Source organism: Mustela putorius, unplaced genomic scaffold (assembly GCF_011764305.1).
Source record: "Mustela putorius furo isolate JIRA1106 unplaced genomic scaffold, ASM1176430v1.1 tig00000876_pilon_pilon_pilon, whole genome shotgun sequence".
Lineage (NCBI taxonomy): Eukaryota > Metazoa > Chordata > Mammalia > Carnivora > Mustelidae > Mustela > Mustela putorius.
The window spans coordinates 1,286,936-1,306,242 of record NW_025421506.1 but is presented as its reverse complement, the minus strand read 5'-3'; the positions used below and the strand labels follow the sequence as shown (position 1 = coordinate 1,306,242).

The 19,307-nt window shown below is 42.4% G+C and overlaps 1 protein-coding gene across 2 annotated transcripts in view; it reads left to right on the top strand.

Annotated features, from left to right (window-relative positions):
* Positions 1–16,954, top strand: part of SLC28A3 (solute carrier family 28 member 3) — a 61,013-nt gene extending 44,059 nt beyond the window's left edge. For both annotated transcript variants that reach the window (XM_004774099.3, XM_045086076.1), the window contains 10 exons: positions 615–695; positions 2,983–3,108; positions 4,756–4,886; positions 6,239–6,407; positions 6,815–7,012; positions 11,171–11,252; positions 11,983–12,081; positions 12,320–12,440; positions 13,495–13,650; positions 14,628–16,954. In XM_004774099.3, coding sequence (XP_004774156.2) covers positions 615–695; positions 2,983–3,108; positions 4,756–4,886; positions 6,239–6,407; positions 6,815–7,012; positions 11,171–11,252; positions 11,983–12,081; positions 12,320–12,440; positions 13,495–13,621 — 1,134 coding nt within the window. In that variant the 3' untranslated portion in view covers positions 13,622–13,650; positions 14,628–16,954. The remainder of the gene's footprint in view (positions 1–614; positions 696–2,982; positions 3,109–4,755; positions 4,887–6,238; positions 6,408–6,814; positions 7,013–11,170; positions 11,253–11,982; positions 12,082–12,319; positions 12,441–13,494; positions 13,651–14,627) is intronic.
* Positions 16,955–19,307: the final 2,353 nt, after the last annotated feature.

Below are 19,307 nucleotides of genomic sequence, written 5' to 3'. Positions count from 1 at the left end.
AAAAGAAGGAGAGAATGCAACAGAAGGTCCCCATCCTGAAGCGGACACCACAGTCTCTAGTTGGAAGGGCCAGTAAAGAAAGGGGACCATCAACCATGTTCATTTGAGAGTTCAGTAGAAAAAGCCAAACCTCAACTACATCCCACTGCTTCTTAGCTGGGTGATCTTAGACAAAATAACTAAACTGTTCTGTGCCTTGGATTCCTATTCTATAAGATGGCCATGATTATGAGACCTCCTTCAAAGGGCTATTATGATAATTAAATGTGTTCCCTGGATCAAGGACATAAAACAGTGCTTGGAATGCAGTGAATCTTATCATGACTGTTAGCGATTACTATGATTTATTACTCTTATAAAATGTTTCAGTAGACAATTGTTTGCCTATTGAATGTATGAATTCAAAATATATACAATGATTCAGACTTACCATTCACATAGGAGGACTGGATACATCCGCTCTGTAGACTAGATAACCTACACTCATTCTTAGCACCATCACAGGCCGGCCAACAATGGTGGAAGGTATTTTCCCCCCAAAGACTTTCATCCCTATTTTGAAGTATTGTGTATACAAAGAGCTCTTCGCTGACTTTGTCCCTTTACCTCTTTAGGTTGGATGGGTAATGCTAGTTACTATGGGATCATCTCCTATTGAATCTGTAGTTGCTGCTGGCAATATATTCGTCGGACAGGTAAGTTGTAATCTCAAAAAAACAAAAACAAAACACCTGTTGAAATGTATACTTTTCCAGAAAGCAGAATAAGTAACATAACGATATTATTGTTTTTTAGTGTCAGGGGCAGGGTGTCAAAATAGGGAACCACCAGCACTGACAATGTCCAGATTCCAGAGAGAGAGAGAGAGAGTGTATGAGAGAGCCCCCTTCCGAGTGTCCCAGTGTCAAATTTGGGTTCTTGAAAGTTTATGGAGAGGAGGAAAGGTGGAATCATTTTATCAAAGCGCTGGGCTTCTCCTGTGTAGATTCTCAACCAGTCTTTTGTGAGCTGATTGAATTGCTGACGTCTCCAACCCACCGTCCAGAGGCTAGAGGGTCACCCACTCAAATGGAGTTCACCACTTACCCAGAAGCTGCAGAGATGTAACAGGCAGCCTCCTTTTCTGTGGGATAATGCTTGTGGAAATGAAAGAGGCCAAAAAAGGCTTTCCACCAATGACCCTGCAGCTGTATAAATACTGGAGATTATTCTCAACTTGTCTGAATGGGCCAACGGTCTGTCTTAGCTGGGCCTGAAGAAAGATGCTGATGAAAAAAAGCATTTTCATCTTCCTGATCCATCACACGGATAAGTGCTTTGCCTGAAGCCTACTTAAGCAAGGAAATATGAAGCCAATGGGTTGTCCTTCAAAACAGCAGCCTTCCTAAGGGGTGGATAAGGAAGAGATCGTAATCCTCCTCGCCACTCAGAATAGGTAGCTTCAAGCAAAATGGAATCACACCCAGGAAACGTGTGAATGCTTGCCAGTACCACTACCCAAGGAAATTGGATTTGAAGCAAAATTCAAGTCACCCAGAGAAACGCACAGTTCCAACTCCAACTCCAAATCTGAGGCTTACAGCTGCTCCGGGCAGGCTGAGCCTTATTGGTAAGCCCAGCTTGCAAGCCTGGAGGATAGTCTTTAGGGCGGGGCCCATACTTCCTTCCCTAGGAGTTGAAATCGTTATAATTATAGCCATAAAATCTCTCAGGACTAATTAGAACACCTTCTTGACTTGATTACTCCTACCTGCGGGGTAAGAGGGCTTATGTACTGAGTTTCTATTTAGTCCATGAAGTGAAGCTCAACACATTCAATCTTATAGAACAATTACAAATAATGAGGGGAAAATTGTAAAATTGCACACATGCTTCTGTGATGCTCAATTTGATACTTAATATGCTAAAAGTACAGCTATTATTTATGGAGAGCTCCACGTCGCAGGCCGCCTGTCCTCCTTAATGGGACTCAAGCCCTTACAACTGCACTCTAATTCCTTTCCACCCAAGGGGAAGAGTGGGGTGTCTGATTACCAATTAGGAAAGTGCCTGCAGGCACCTGTCCTTGTTATTGCTGGTATTTTTTTATACTTGCATCTCTATGTCCGTGTGGTGTGAGCAAAGAGGTATATGGTCTGTCAAGAAGAACTTGGAGATGGGAAATCTCCAGCTCAGAAGGCCAGGGCAGTTACTCAGGCAATAGTATTCCAATCTTAGAAAAGAGTATCTGGCCACCAGACTCTAATCCTAGACTGGTGGGGACCTTATATGAACTGGCCTTACAGACTTTGCAGACTTGACACATGACTCTATCTGCACACTGACGTGGAGTTCAATGACCCAGACATTGATGGTGTGGGTTCTCAAATGAACATGCATCAGAACCACCTGGAAGGCTTGTTCAAACACGATTGCTGGTCCCATTCCCAGAGTTTCTGAATCTGTAAGTCTGAGAATTTGCACGTCTACCAAGTTCCCAGGTGATGCTGATAGAGCTGTCTGTGGTTCACACTTAGAAAGACTACTTTAAGTCCAACTCTTGGTTTTAGCTCAGGTGGTGATCTCAGGGCGGTGGGATTGAGGCCTGCATCAGGCTCTGCGCTTGTCATGAGTCTGTTTAAGATTCTCTCTCCCTCTCCCTCTGCCCCTCCTGCTCGTGTCCTCTCTCTCTCTCTCTCTCTCTCTCTCTCTCTCTCTCCTCTCTCTGGAATAAAGAAGTAAATCTTTAAAAAGAAAGAAAGACATACTGCTTTAGAAAATGGAATCTTGGGGCACCTGGGTGGCTCAGTCAGTTGGGTGTCCAACTCTCGGTCTCAGCTCAGATCTTTATCTCAGGGTTCAAGTTTGAGCCCCACATCGGGCTCCACTTTAACAAAAAAAAAAAAAATGAAAGAAAGAAAGAATAAAAGAATCTTGAGTAGATTGGCAAATCCTCCTAAGGTTTAAAAAGAAACGTTCAATCTAGTCTTTCTTTGCTTCCAGACAGAGTCTCCACTGCTAGTCCGACCATACTTACCACACGTCACCAAGTCTGAACTCCACGCAATCATGACCGCTGGGTTCTCTACCATTGCCGGAAGTGTCTTAGGTGCATACATTTCCTTTGGGGTAAGGATATTTGAAGATAAATTTATGGAAAATTCGACCTCTCATTTGTTTACTGCTTTATCTCTGTCTTTTCTTTACCACTACTGCCAGAAAAGGAGGCAAAACATGTCCTTCACTCTTCCTTTGGCATTTGAGTAGAGTAACCCTGAGGGGCTTTGTGACTTCACTTTCAAATCCCTGCCACCCAAATGTGAATTAGATCCAACTGTGGCAGAATGAAATCGTATTATGAGGTTACTGTGGTTGAACACTTAAATATGTAAAACAACAACAACAACAAAAACCACTATCACTGTCACTAGTAAAAGCAGTCAAGACCAGGGTTCAGCAAAGTATGGCTCACGGGTCAAACCAAATTGCTCCCCCTTTTGGTAACTAAAGTTTCACTGGAAACCAGCTCCTTCTATTCATTTCTGTATGGCAGCCTTCATGCTACAGAGTTGGGTAGTTGTGGCCTGAAAGCCAAAAATGTTTACTCTCTGCCCCTTCAGAGAAAAATTTTTTTGACCTGTGCTTTGGGACAGTGGTTCCCAAAACTTACTGCACATTAGAATCATCTGGGAACTTTTAAAAACCCTAATGCCCAGACCCATACTGCAGAATAATTAAGCCAGAATCTCTTGGGGTGAGACCTAAGCAGCACTGTTTCTTTAAAAACTCTTCCTGTATATTCTAACATACAACCCAGTTGGAGAGCTGGTCGGCTGTGGCCCAGTGCAGCAGACCATCATTAACTGATGCTCATGCTCCAAGCACAGAGCTTCTAAGCTCCACGTAGAGGCAACCCCCAGTGGAGAAATGGAAGAACACACAGCTGTGGGCCCAGGTGACTAGCAGTTCTTACAAGATAGGTGAGTTTCATCCCTCCGCCTCATCCGGGCCTCTGAGAGCCAACCACGAGGAAGAGAGAAGAGTAAAAAGGTGACAGAGATCTCAGGAATAGCAACTTGTCTGGATCCACAGATGGCCCACTCCACCACCACTGTAGGAATTCTGCCGGCAGAAATGTGCTGGCTGCAAGGGAGTGGGGGTGGGGGGGGGGGGATCCAGATACTGCCATTCTGAAAATACAGGGAAGGGAATCCCGAAACAAAATAAGGGTTTGGGGAGGAAAGGGAAGAAAGTTTAAGCAGGTCCACAGTGAGGGAAACAGAAATCCCTTACAGATTACAGGGACTCTGGATAAATGAATATTATATAAGGGCACCACGGATTTCAGGAGAGCGAAAGGAAGACAGGGAGGGGAGTGTCTGAGCCTGCATCCCCAGATACTCCCCCAGTCTATACTGATGAGGTGATGAAATATGGGCTTTAGGGACTATGTAAACGTTCAGAAGGTCTGCAGAGAGGTAGAGGAATCTGGAAGTTCTTACACAGAATTAATTCTCTTCTGAAATGATTAGATTTTGGTTTTGAGCTTCTCCCCAAAAGATGTGGTCAATTAACACCAATTCCTCCCTCCTCCCTCTGACTCTCAAGGTGATACCGACTTGGCTCACTGAGTGCTTCCAAGCCTCCAAAGAAACACTTTCCTGGCATAGCGTTCAATGCTACCCTTCTCTTCCCCTGTAGGGCTTTTGGGCTGTTCATCCTGAACTCGACAGAAAAGCTAAACCTCAGTTGACCTTCTTTCTCCTGAAATCACAGGTTTCCCCCTCCCACCTGTTAACTGCCTCAGTCATGTCTGCACCTGCTTCGTTGGCTGTGGCTAAACTCTTTTGGCCTGAGACAGAAACACCTAAAATAACCCTCAAGAACGCCATGAAAATGGAAAGTGGGTAAGTGGGACATCGAATTCATACCAGCTGGGGAGTCGGCTGAGGCGGGGGTGGGGGGGCGGGTTCCAGATTCAAAGCACAGCAAAACTTTGATCATTGGAGAGCAGAGTGAGTCGTGGTATTAAGGTGAATTTCTCAGTGACTTTTAGACTTCACGAGACTTCCAAAAACAAAATCCCTTTTTAATATTTGGAAATCTTCCTAAATACTTGAATGTCAGTGCACTTCCTGAGCAGTTCAGTGTAGATGCTTCATGTAAAATATAGTGTAGTGTTTATTGAGCCCTGATTCGCGACCACTGGAGAGCCATGGGACAACCATTTCTGGAACTTTCTTATATAAGAGGGAGAATGAAGGTGTGATATGGGTATCTTTAACCTCTCATCAATTCCTTTTCTTTTGTCCTGGGCAAAAGAAAGAGAAAAAAGGGTGAAAAAGATGAAGGGGTTTAGGATAGTCAAAAGAATCTAGTTCAGTAACAGAATCCATCAACGGGCATGTTGCTGAGCTTTATCCCTTGTTTGTATGTAGCTGCAGTCAGTGAAGAGCAAGTTGTGGAAGAATACACATATGGGATATGTGTGCTTCCACTTACAAAGTTGAGCAAATGTGCAAACCTACACAACGTATTAATTAGGCACACCCTCATGTAGGAAAAATGAAAAGGAAGGGAATGATAAGCAACTTCTAGGAGACAGATACCTCTAAGATTGAAGAGAAGAGAATAAGATTAGGGAAGGAGAAGTGCTCCAAGGTGATGGTGACATTCCACTTCTTCCATGAGGTGATAGATATTCAGGTCTCCTTTGAATTACTAGTGCTTATACCATGAATATTTTATAAATATTTTCTGGTGGCTACATTAATAGAATTTTTAAAACCTATAATATTTTTTAAAGATTTTATTTATTTATTTATTTGACAGAGAGAAATCACAAGCAGGCAAAGAGGCAGGCAGAGAGAGAGAAGGGGAAGCAGACTCCCTGCTGAGCAGAGAGCCCGATGCAGGTCTCAATCCCATGACCCTGAGATCACGACCTGAGCCAAAGGCAGAGGCTTAACCCACTGAGCCAACCAGAAGCCCCAAAACCTATAATATTTGTATCATTTCCCAAATTTTTCATTATAAATCCCCCCTAATTAACAGAGTAGTAGAATGGTTAGACACCCATTTGCCATCACCTACACTCAGCAATTATAAATGGCATCATGATTTGATGGTATTTTGACCAAGGCAGGAGGCTGACAGTTTGTTTCTAACCAAATGAGCTCTGATTATGACATTTCTACACCTATGATGTCCATCACTGACAATACCTTGATAATTCTGAAATTGCTGTTTTTTGATAAAGCGATTCAAGGAACCTCCTAGAAGCCGCAACACAGGGAGCATCCTCATCCATCTCCCTGGTGGCAAACATCGCTGTGAACCTGATTGCCTTCCTGTCCCTGTTGTCTTTTGTGAATGCGGCCCTGTCCTGGTTTGGAAACATGTTTGACTACCCACAACTGAGTTTTGAGGTATAATGCTATCATGTCTCTCCTCCATTTTGCTTCTGCCTATCTTTGTTTAAAAAAAAAGGAGGTTTGTGAATTGCCTTCCCTAGCCACCTGTAGTATACTCTTACACAGTGCACACACTTCTCATGTATCTCCTGTCTTCCCACCACTGCCCTTCCCCCCTCCATGTCCTATCACCCTTCAGGAGAGAATGACTGGCCTCATGCCAGGAATCCAGGTTCTCTCAAATGGCTTGATGCCAGCTTGACTCCTAATGGGTGGAGATGGGAAAGGTGATGTGAAGGGAGTTCTATGCTTCAAGGAGACACAGAGGGGTTGGGAAAAATCTTGTCACAACAGTAACGCAGAAGAACCAACGCAGAAGCAAATCACCACTCTAATAAAGTATCTATTTTTGGGTTTTATAGATAATATGCTCCTACATCTTCATGCCCTTTTCCTTCATGATGGGAATAGACTGGCAAGACAGCTTTATGGTTGCCAAACTCATAGGCTATAAGACATTTTTCAATGAATTTGTGGCTTATGAGCACCTCTCAGAATTGATCCGTTTAAGAAAGGAGGCCGGACCCAAATTTGTAGATGGCGTGCAGCAATATATGTCGGTGAGTAAATATATTGATTTCAGAACACACTTCTTTATCACATATATACATTCGTCAAATAGTCACAGGTGCTTCTGTGTAGTAGGCTAGGCACTTGGGGATACGTCAGAGAACAAAACAGAACAAAAATCCCTGATCTCAGGGAACCATAGTGAATGAATATAGCACCTCCTAGTTTTCCATTATGTTGAATTAATCCATATGCCTGTGTCTGTGTGAGTGTCAACACAGCTAATCCTTCCTGCTCTGATCATTGACTCTTGAGAGCCATAGATCCAAACCTGGAGTCGTAGGAGCTGGGGCTGGAATCAATCAGTCAACAAATATTTGCTACCTGCCTTCTATGTACAATGCGCATGTGCACGGAGGTCACAACATTGAACAAGAGATAAGGCCTCTGCCCTCATGGGCTCATTGTCTAATAATCTTGGAGTTCTCTTCCTTCCAGTTTTAGAAATTCTGTGGACTCGGAGAAACTGCCCAAAGGCAAGATAGTGCCTGGACATCCTAAAGAAATAGGGAGACACAACTGCTCCTCTCCAAGTGGGTGAGGAAAGAGAAGAGCTTGGCTTATGGCCTGAACTTTCTGGACAAGCATCCTCTAACTAGCTAGCACTTCAGGTCAATGGGCTCCAAGGAGATGCCCATGCCTGCTTGGCCTTGAATGGGATAAGGGAGCTCAGGTGAAGCCATGACTTAGGTCATATTTAACAGCCAAGTCTCCAGCTTTTCCCTTCCTGAAAAACAGAACGGTCACACACATGGAAACTCTTAGGGAAATGGGGAATATTTCGGACCACCACCATTACTCATTGAAACAAGCCATTTGTAATGAATGTTCTGGGCATGTATTTGGCTTTAAAAGGAAAGGGGAGGAAAATCACACTGCCCAACGTTCTGGGATTGCCTACCACTGAACACCACGATCATCTCTCCCAGTACCCTAAAGACCAAACATGCGAATTCACTCCTATGTATTCTACAGATACAACAGCAGACTCTCAACAGAGTTCTGATTCGTGTTTTATGGCCAGAGGCATTGGACCCATACATCTGATAACAGTGGTTCTGTAGGTCTCCTGTTTCTCAAATGTTTATTCTTCAACTGACCATACAGTGGAGCTTGGCCAAATGTCTTCATTGTTTGGATGCCACCACAAACCAGTCTGTTTCCCTGCCAAAAGTAAACAATGGGCTAAATTAAGTGAATTGCTTTCCATCTCCAAGTTCCAGTTGCCAGGAGAAAGTAGTTTTTTAATGAGCAAAGCAAGCTCACAATCCTGGGGGTGCCAACCAGGTTTGTGAACAGTCATTATTAGAACAGAGACAGAACAGGAGGGCCGACTTGGGTTGGGTGAGCCCAGCAAGAGGCAGAGACCTACAGAGGACATTTGGAGACAGGAGCCCAAGGGCTTCTGCTACTGTTGAGTCATAATGGCAAAAGCATTTTGTTTTTCCTAATTTCTTATTTCCAGTCAACAAAATGGGGATGAGTCCCTGCAATTTTTGTTTACCCACCAACAAGTGGTGGGAGTGTTGTAGCATCTCCCGGAAAAGGGACCACACAACCGAAGCATAAGATCTGGGTCTATGAAACAAAACCCAGTGTTGTCCGGGTCAGACTATGTATGGAGCACATTGTCCACAGAATGAGCTCTTTGCTACTCCGTCATCTTTTCTTTCTTAGCATAAAAATAATACTTTGCATGTTTGTTTGTTTACATTCGATGTATACATATCATGGTTCAGAATTCAAAAGGTACAAAAAGGCAAGAGGGAAAAGTAAGCTTCCTCCTTATTTCTCTGCCACTCAGCTCTTCTCCCTGTACCAGAGTATGCTCTTAACTTTGCTCTATGCCCGTAATAACATATCTTGGATGCCTTTCTCCCTCGGTATCTGTGAAAACGTATTCTCTAGTATGAACACACCATTGTGTATTTTAACCAGTCTCTTGTGGATGGACACTGTGACCAATTTCCTGCCATTGGAAGCAGTGCTGCGAAGACTGTCCTTGAATACACAGCATCTTTGCTCAGGAGCTAGGAGAGCTGTATGATATATTATTCATTTCCCAGTGTGGTGGAGCTGTTCTCATGTAATCTTGCACATGTATGGGAAAAGGCAAAGTAGCATCATTTCACCTCCTTTTCCTCTTATTATAAAACCCTATATGGCCACATCTGTGTATCCCCTTTCCACAGACCCCCAGAAACAGGAAAGAGGAATCTCAAGTGCTCTGTGCCATCTCCCTCCCCACGGTCTCTTAATAAGCCTGCCTGTTTTTAAAGCCAATTGAACTAAATGAAAAGCACTAGAGAGCGCTGGGAATGAGGATGAGCTTTTCCAGAAACAGCGGATTGCTCAAATACGTTATTTTTTTTCCTGCCTGCTATATGCACGCTGATTGAAAATATCAACAAAGGCGTTCTGAGAAAACCATGAAAGAGAAGAGAGGCCTTATAATCAACAAAAAAATTTATGTGTCCACTTCAGTCTCGAATGTGAGCTTTTAAAAAAATCTAGTTAGTTGGGGGATAAAAAGGCATTACTAATTTTGAATGTCATATTTTCCTGGTTTGTTCTTTAAACCAAATCAGAGATTTTTCAGGGTTTTAGAAAAGAAAATTATTGCCTCAATTGTGTGGGTGCCTTTGCCAGATTGGGTGAGTTTCTGGTGAACAACAAAGTCCACTGAAACTTTTGAGTGTCCTGTAGTCAGTCCCTCAACCTGAGAAAGAATTATCTGGGCCAAGCAACACCTCTTGGCCATCAGAGTAGAGCTGGAGGACCATGCTCTCTTCCTTCTACAAATTCATCTCCCATCTCCTTACTGCCCATGACCATTCTTCCACCTAATACTTCTAAGGGATGGTTAGATCTGAAGACCAAAGAAAGGCAAGCACACCACAACCAGAATGAAAGGAACTCTTTGATACCTAAGAGTTTCATTTTTACTAATATAATTCCTTTTCACTGAAGTATAATTTACGTACAAAAAAGACCCCTTTTTGGTTGTATATACAGGTTGTGACAAATGTACCGCCTGTGTAACCTCATCCTCCGTGATTACATAGAAAACCTCGGAAATTTCTCTCATGGCCGGTTGCAGTCAACAATATCCCTACCCGCCCCGTCATTCCCAGGCAGCCTGATTTTTCGTTCACTATAGATTACTTTTGCTTGTAAAATTTCAGGCAGGTGGACTCACTCAGCATTCATTTTGTTTCATGCCTTTTCCTTCTAACTGCAGAGTAGTATTCTATTTTATGGATAGCCATAATTTATTTATCCATTTGTCTGTCTCAAGACATTTGGGTTGTTTCTAGCTTGAAGGTATTATGAGTATAGCTGCCATAAATACTCCAGTACAGTCTTGTTATGGACATATGCTTTTATTTCTCCTGGGAAAATTTCAAAGGAGTGTTATTGCTGGGTGAGACTGGCTGTGTCTATTAACTTGATAAGAAACTGCCAAGTATGTTTGTACTTTATAAACAGACTGTGTCGCTTTACATTCCCACCAACAACATACAAGAATTCCTGTTGTTCCACATCCTTGTCAGCACTTGGTATTGTCCATTTTTTAGCCATTTTCATGGATGTGTAGTGGTATGTTATTGTTCTGATTTGCATTTCCCTGGTGAATGAATGATGTTGAACATCTTCTCATGTGCTTGTGGCCATTTAAATGTCTTTTTTGAAATCTCTTTAGCCATTTTTTATTGGATGTTTGTCTTATTAACAAATTATAACAGCTCTTTATACTTCCTAGATAAGTCCTTCATCCAACAAATGTAATGTGAGTAGCTTCTGGGACCAATCTGATATCCTCAGTAGGCTGGCACATGATAGCAAGTGGCCATGAATGTTAGGGGTTATCATTGGGCAGAAAGTAGCATCTGTAGAGACTAAGACTTGTGGTCCCAACTCCTTTGTAGAGTCTCCAAATCCGCACAGCCCCTTTCTCTCTCTCCAAATTCAAGGGAAGATGGAAAAGAGGGGTGGTCTAGGAAATAAATAGGTGTTTGACACCATGCACTGCACGTTCACTTGTCCATATCGATTCCATAGTCAGAAAAGGAAGCCTGGTTAGGATGTCAGACTTACTAAGCTGAGTCGCACCATGTATACTTCTGTGTGTTTGTGCTTATTTACAGATTCGTTCAGAGACAATTGCCACCTATGCTCTCTGTGGCTTCGCTAATTTTGGTTCCCTAGGAATAGTGATCGGTGGACTCAGTAAGTGAAAAGAATATTCTTCAACAATGTATGTGACATAAACATACTTTCGATCTCCATCTTTCTCTATAACATTATTGGCGTCTGGGGGGAAAGAAGGTCCTGTGACAGTAGTAAATGCTTTGAGGTCTTTTTTTTTTTTTTTAATTCCTGCTCTACAATATAGTTTTCTTATGTAACCCCAGCTAATGTCAGGAAGAATTTGTTCAAATATACCAGTGCTTCTCTACCCAGGGACGATGCATAGACTTCGCTGTGCATGCCAGTTCCAGTGGACTTAAAAAGGCCACCTGGAGAAGGATTCTGAGGCCAAGGGCAAGCAGGGAAATGCTGTGATTAGTTAGTGATGTCAGCCGTAGGCACGGAAGTAGCTGGTGATGATGAGCTGGAGATGTTTGCGTCCTACCTTGAGACCCATTTGCGTCGCCACGGCCTCCAGACGCTGTGGTGAAACTTAGAATAAAATGGAGAACTTGCTTCTTCTTCAGAAAAGGGAAGCTTCTGGACCTTCTGGTGTGGACATATTTCTTCTCTTCTCCCCCCGGCCAGAGAACTCTGGATGTGGAGCTCATCACGAAGCCCCTGAATCTTGACTTTCCCAGTGAATTTGGAAAGAAAAGAAAAGTCTCTCACCTGAGACGTCCAGCCCCAGAACAGTTCTCAGAGGTGGGGAATTTGGAATTCCCAATCAATGACCTCCACCTTAATCTCCTATTTCCATGTCTCCTAGCATCCATGGCTCCTTCCAGAAAGCACGATATCGCTGCAGGGGCAGTGAGAGCGCTGATCGCGGGGACCGTCGCCTGCTTCATGACAGCCTGCATTGCAGGTACTGCAGGCTGTCCCTTGTGTCCTGTGTCCCGGAGCCCACAGAGCGGCAGCTTTCAGGGCTCTGTGCCCCCCACCCTGCAAAGGCAGCATCAGCCACTGCAGGGAGCCGAGAGGCAGAGCTGCTGTGTGTATTGTAGAGTGAAACGTGCAGAGCGCGTTGAGGAAGCTAAGAACAGGAGGAGGGCTTGCTGATGTTGATCGTTATTAAAGCAGAGGGCACTCTATTTCACTTCCAGGGATACTCTCCAGCACCCCCATAGACCTCGACTGCTATCACCTTTTAGAGAATGCCTTCAGCTCCAGTCCGCCTGCAAACACATCCGATGTGGTAACTTGTTGTCAAACTCTACTGAACAGGTATTGCACCCTTGAGTCTGACTTCTTCGTAGCCATTATTAATAAACAAATTAGGTGTACAGACCCCATCTGCTTATTTTTATAACTTTATAACTCTGTGTTCAATAATAAGAGCTTATGGGGTGCCTGGGTGGCTCAGTCTGTTGGGCCTCTGGCTCTTGACTTTGGCTCAGGTCATAATCTCAGGGTCATGAGATTGAGTCCCCGCATCAGGTTCCCTGTTCTGCGAGGAGTCTCCTTGTCCTTCTGCCTCTGCCCTCCCCCCACTCACACTCACACACTCTCCCTCTCTCAAATAAAAACATAAATCTTTTAAAAATAGAAAAAGAAGAACTTGTGCAATGGTTCTAAACCACCTTTCGTCTTGACCTCTCTCAGCTGAGACTAAGAAGTATGATACTAACTAGCAAGTGCTACACAAGCATTTCTTATGCCCCCAGCTTTGTGATAGGCCATTGGTGTGAATTAGCTCATTTAAACCCCAAAACCTCCATAGAAGTTAAAAACTATTGCTCTTTTTGGTGTTCAATAAAATCAGGCCTTGAGAAGGCTATCCCACTTTCCCAAGCAGAATGAATGCAAGCACAATCAAGATAGAAAATTTACGTCTTTCTGTCCAAAGTCCGTGCCCTTAACTTATGCCCAATAATTAATTAGTTGGTACTGCCTCCCTTTCAAGGGCACCGAGCCGTGCACCGAGCCGTCCCAACTTGAGGGGCCACCAGGGGCCTGTGACCCATACTGGCACCTCCCATCCTGTACGCTTTCTACCTGCAAAACCAATCCCCCTACCCCATCCGCCCTTCTTAATGTGCTAGTGCTTTATGAGGATTGATTCTTGGCTTATTCTGGAAGAAACGGGGGGAGTCCTTGAGGCCAGACAGAATTTGAGAATCAAAACTAATTCTCTGGGGCCTCTGTCCTTAACCCACCCTAACCTGAAAGTGGGGAGGAAATCAGCTTCCCACTCTATGCTATTTTTAATGTGTCTTCTGCCCATCTACCGTTCTGTCTTCTGAGGCTCAACTAACTGTTTTATCCTACTTTCCACCAGCACTATTGTCAACGGCCCTGGTGACGTCATCCCAGGAGGAAACCACAGCTTGTCTTCTTTAAGGGGCTGCTGCACATTGTTGGCTCCATCAATGCTGAACTGCACTTGGATCCCTGATGCACTTTGAGTTTGCCCCCTCCTCCAATGGAACTCTAGGTACAGATGCTGAATTTCCTGCTTTGGGATGGGAAAAAAAAAAAAAACCACACTATTCCTGACAGATGGATATTTCCATCATGGAGTCAGCTTTAACCGGAAAGAGAAAAATGGGAGTGAACCTTTCATATCTCCAGCATTGTCCTCCTCTCTTTCCCTGTCTTCCTCAAACCCATCCCCACTGAGAACTACTGTGACATCTCAAGATGGGCTATTGCCTCCAGTCCCAAAGATGTTTTCTGACCCTACAATTTTAAGACATATTACCAGAATGCAGGTATAAATGTGGGCTCACAACAGTGGGGCTACGGCTCAGACACACTCTGACTTACTTCCAGAACATCTCAGGAGAGGTCAGTGCATTCACCCTGGTTGACCTGAAGTAGCCAAGAATCTTACAAGGAGAAGGATCAGTCATTTATTACCCATTCATGGCCTTCCTCAGGAGGAAGTCCTACAGAAATCAGGAGTCTTTTAAAAGAGCATTTAGATCATTCTAAAACCAAGTTTGAAATCCTGTATGCTTAGAGAGTTATACCAGTCAGCTGACCCTAAATATTGTTGCAATAAGAAATAAGCCAAAAAACTTGGTGACTTACAAGTTTATTTTCTCCTTGCAGCTTGTGCTTACTGGGGGTCAATTCTGGCTGTATTTCATGTTGTCTTTACTTCCAGGACCCAGGCTAAAGCAGCAGCCACTATGGCGGGGTGGGGGTGGGGGGTTAGTTTCCTAACTTCTGTTAGGAAAGACCTTTCACTTCTACTACATTCTATTACCCAAAGCTAATCATATAATAAGCATGATATCAATGGCTATGGATGAATTATCATGTCTGAGGGAAGAATAGTGAGTATTTTGAAGAAACAACATGATAAAGTACATGGATACATGATATTCATTTCTCCCTTCAAGGAGTCAACCTGTTCTATCACAGAAAGCCTACTCATGCAGGATTTGTTTCTCTTCCTGCTGACAGGACTGGAAAATGGCACTACCTTTTGGTCAAAAAGTCACTTTAAGACCATTTGAAGAGGAAAAATAAGTCCTGGTTGAGATCCAAAACCTTCCACCGATACTTCCATTGACCAGGAAAGCATCAGCATCAAAGCTGCTTAGTAGGAATCAGAGAAGAACCTTCCTTAATGGGTTCTGAGATATAATGTGTGTCAAAAGAAAATTCTGGAGACAATGGCTGGGTGCTCTTTAATGAAATGCTCATCACCAATTCTCTTAATAGCCCAAAGACCACATTGTGTGAGAAAACACAAACACCAATGACTGAGTCAAAAGGTGATTCACAAGAAAGAAAAAAAAATGTGAAAAAGGTTTTGGAATACCTTGGGTAATTTATTTTAGTTATGTTTTCTTTCTTGTTCATGCACAGTTTTTTGAAATGTATATGTAAATAGCTGGGGTGTGTGTGTGTGTGTGTGTGTGTGTGTGTGTGTGTCAGCAGAGGAGAAGGATGAAATTAAATGCCCAAAGGACGCTTTTTCTCTGAAGTACAATATACTAGGTTATTTCTATCGATCATTTGTATCAAATTTTCTTGGAATTCATGTGCCCTTTCAGCGTTTAGATTTTATTTTAGGAAAGTATATTTACATGTCTTTTCTCTATGTTCTTTGTGTCAACCTTCAGAAAAGCCTGTGACAATAGCATGCCAGGGTGCTGGTTATTCATATGTTGGTTCTCGTTGGTCTGCTAGGGCTACTCTCTTTCTAACTCATTTTTCTCTTTTTAATTCTTTACATCTATTTTATTTTATACCTGAGACTCTCTAAGAGGATTTCTGTGCTATTTCTAATGTGCTTCTGTAACCAACTTATATTCAAATTCTGTCTGTTGCAATTACTGTTCTTGGGAAGTTTGTATCTCTGCTCTGAGCTCTTTTATTTCAAGGAAAACTTAATAATTACTGTCCTGTTTTTTTAAGTTTCCTTCTTTTTTCAACTGCAGAAAGGAATATCCATTTCTAGTAAAAAGTCACACACACACACACACCTTTCTTTGAACATATATAAGCACATGGAGGATTTGTTGCTTCTACAGAACTAGAATGAATCGACTTAAATATCACGTACAACTTCTTTTCACTTGGCAACATACCTTGGACATCTCTACCAAGTCATTAGATATAGTTCTAACTCTGTCCTTCCCTTTCCACTAGTATGTGTGTGGAGGGAAGGGGGGTACAATTGCACATAAATGAGATACATATATGCTGGGAGAGGGAGGGAGTTAAACATTGTAAATTCTACTTGCTTCCCTCCCTTCCCTGGCCTTGGCCCACCACATACAGGTAACCCAGGTTAAATAATCTGACATCTAGCTTTCTGCACTTTTTTTTTTCATGCTCAGGTCATGTTTTATAACATATGCTATTGAGGATTGGTATGGTTGTTTTATCATACTGGGATATTCTGGGACGACTCACATTTCTCTGCAGTCTGTTTTTCTTCTATAACAATTCTTCATGATATTCAAGTCCACTGGCAAAGCTGTGTTTTTCAAAGGCTTCGTAATAGTCCATGACATATTATGTGTATGTATTTTCCATTCCTCTAAGGACAAGCATCCACTTTTGGGGGTTTTGCTTTGGTTTTGGCTACTTCGAATAATACCTGCCCACTTATTTCACATCCTGGTGGCTTTATTCTATAGCAGTGCTATCTGATAGAAATATAATGCAAGTCACATGTGATTTAAAAAATTTCTAGTTGCCACTTTAAAAACTTAAAAAGAAACTCATAAAATTAATTTTATTAATATTATTTTACCCATTATAACCATGATATTATCATTTCAATGAATTATTTTATATTCTTTTTAACTGAACTAAGCCTTTAAAATCTAGTACATATTTTATACTTAGAACATATCTTAAGACACATTTTCATTGGCAATACTTGATCTGTATTTAGATTTCATAAAAGTTACAGTTGCAAAGTAAATTCACATGCCCAAATTGTTCCAAACACACTAAAAAGCTTTCCAATAATTGAAATGAGTATCGGTTTTTAAATTAAAATTTTAGTTCCTCAGTTGCACTAGGAAATAGTTCCATAATTCAATTATTAGTAGCTATCAATTCAGACAGTGCAATTCTATAAGGTGGTTTCCTAGGTGAACTGAAGTGAGTGTGTGTATATTTGGTATTAATATATGTTGTCAGATTGTGAAATACGTTGTCTTAATTTTTACCTGTTTTGTGATATAATCTTTCTAATGTGTTTTACTCCTCTACCTCTGTGTGTATATGTGGTATTTCTTTTCAAATGCAACAAGTTCACATAAATCTCATGCTGATTTCTTTTTTAATATTTTCTATCCTTGAGCTGAGGAGGGCATGTTATTCTTGAACCATATGAGAAAGAATAGTAAGGGTACGGACCGGACGAATGAGGTGGTCACTTTGGGCCTCTTGTGTCCAGAAAAACCTTACCAAGCCCCTGTGAACGATGAATGGCTCTAGGCTGGCTGAAAGGTTCCCTCCTCCCAGTGAAACCACTCAATGGAGTTTGGGGCACATGGTGACGTCTCCCTTCTTCTTCAGCAAACATAAAACCTGGAGGGCTGCTTGTTCCCCTCAATTTATCCTACAATTTATCCTACACCCTCAGTTTATCCTACACCCACCTACCCATGGTTTTCTGAGGTGGCAAAGATGGGGTGTCTGTGTGCTTCCTATACGTTTGTTTAATCGTGGTCTGAGGTCACTCGGTGCTGACAGCATGTTGCTAGGGACCTCTGCACCCTGAGCTTGTTTCAAGTCAAGGCTGTGACATCGCTTTTGAAGAATTCTGCACTCTGCCTATTCTGCCCAAGAAATCTGAAATGTTTGTCTTCACACCAGTACAGTTTCCACTAGTCCGAAAGACCTTTTTTAAACACAGTATTATGGGTCCAGATATGAATATTTCCTATTTTTAATCAAGATGAAAGTTTCCTTTGCTGCTTCTTATTCTCTCTGTTGTTTTTTGCTGGCTTGTAAAAGGAGAGGGGGCCAGATATGGCATTTCTGTTGCCAATCCAGAAGCTATGGTTACAATCAAATTCTCTGACCCTGCAGAGGCCTTACAGTCTCAGCAAAGAATAGACTGCAGTCCTGGGGTATGGAGAATTTATTTTGATTTTTTTTTATTATTATTTCATTGGTAAAATCGGCACAGCCAAGCAGTTAGATCTGAGTGGGATCTCTATAACTACACAGATTACCAACATGCATTCATTTTGCAAGTGCTCCCAAATAATTGCTTTAATATTTCTGTAGCTTAATTAGGCCGGTAGGCCACTGTGAGGAGCTTAAGGTGTGCATTTGCCCAGTGAAGCTGACTTCCAATTACAGAACAATTCCCAAACCAGGCACGCTTGTAAAGAAGGTATTGAAGGACACTGTGTGCCAGGAAGGATTAAACTACCCTCCATGTACTGGAGGCAGGGACGGGGGAAGCAATCATTCACATTTTAAACAGGCAGGAACATAGGACTTAAGAAAGAAATATCTGGTCCAGGTGCACCATACGGGGCTAATGAACCATATGGTCCTGAGAAAAGCTACTTTTTACAACCTGTTACTTAATTTTAAAAAATTGCTTTAAGCTCAAGCAGGAAGGAAAGTATACAGGTACCCATTCTTTTTCTGGATCTAAGGGCAGCATAAGCTTAGTGCAATTACGTTTTCTTGTCTATCACAGAGGCCACGCGATTGACCTCTGGATGTAGAGTGAGTCATTTCAACCCGGGTCCTTTGTGGACTATTTGGCATTTTCATTTCAAGGGACTCTAGGAAGTAAACAATAAATCTGCATCAAGCCAGCCCCTCTTACCCATTAAGTCTTTTACAAAGTGGAAGGACACGTTTCTGAGAGGCAGGGAAATAGCCTGGAATCATGTAAGAGAGAAAAGCATTTAAATGGCAACCTTGAAACGTAGTCCTACAGCAAAGGACAACCAACCAGTTTGCCATGAGACACTGGGATTAGGGAAAAATTGATGTCTTGGACCCTGTGTTAACATGCAGAATCAACCCTCCACACGCTGGGCATGCGTCTAGTCATTTCCACAAAATAAGAGAATTGTAGAATCCTAGGTCATTCAGAAATGCTTCCATCTCCTCCAGCCATCCCCCACCCCAGTTACTTAGAGCCACCAAACCCATAGATTGCTATGGCTAAAAGTAGAGTTGAGAACAGTGTTACCTGGTCTAGTCTAGAATCCCTTCAACTGCAAAGTATCTACCTCATTCCATAACTGTTTGCCCGTACGTCTGTCTGACCACTAGACTACTAATTCCTATGTATTTCCAGTACCTAGCACCTGGCATCTAGTATGCATTCAGGAAATAGTTGTTCATTCCATGAATAAATGAACATTGCAAAATGGCTCACCTTCACATAATCAATAACAGTTAATTGGATCAACATTTTGCAGTCTCATCAAAAATGCATGCTCCTAATAAAAATTGCAAGTGATACCCCAGTATATAACTGAGATATTGGAAATCTTCCTCTCATCTCTCTCTATGCTCCATAGTCAGCCACAGTGCGCACTTTGGTGTTTTCTTTTTATATAATAAACTACAGTGAGTTATAACAAACCAAATTGAACGCATTTTCTTTCAAGCCGGATGCCTGAATCACTTTCACATTCCATT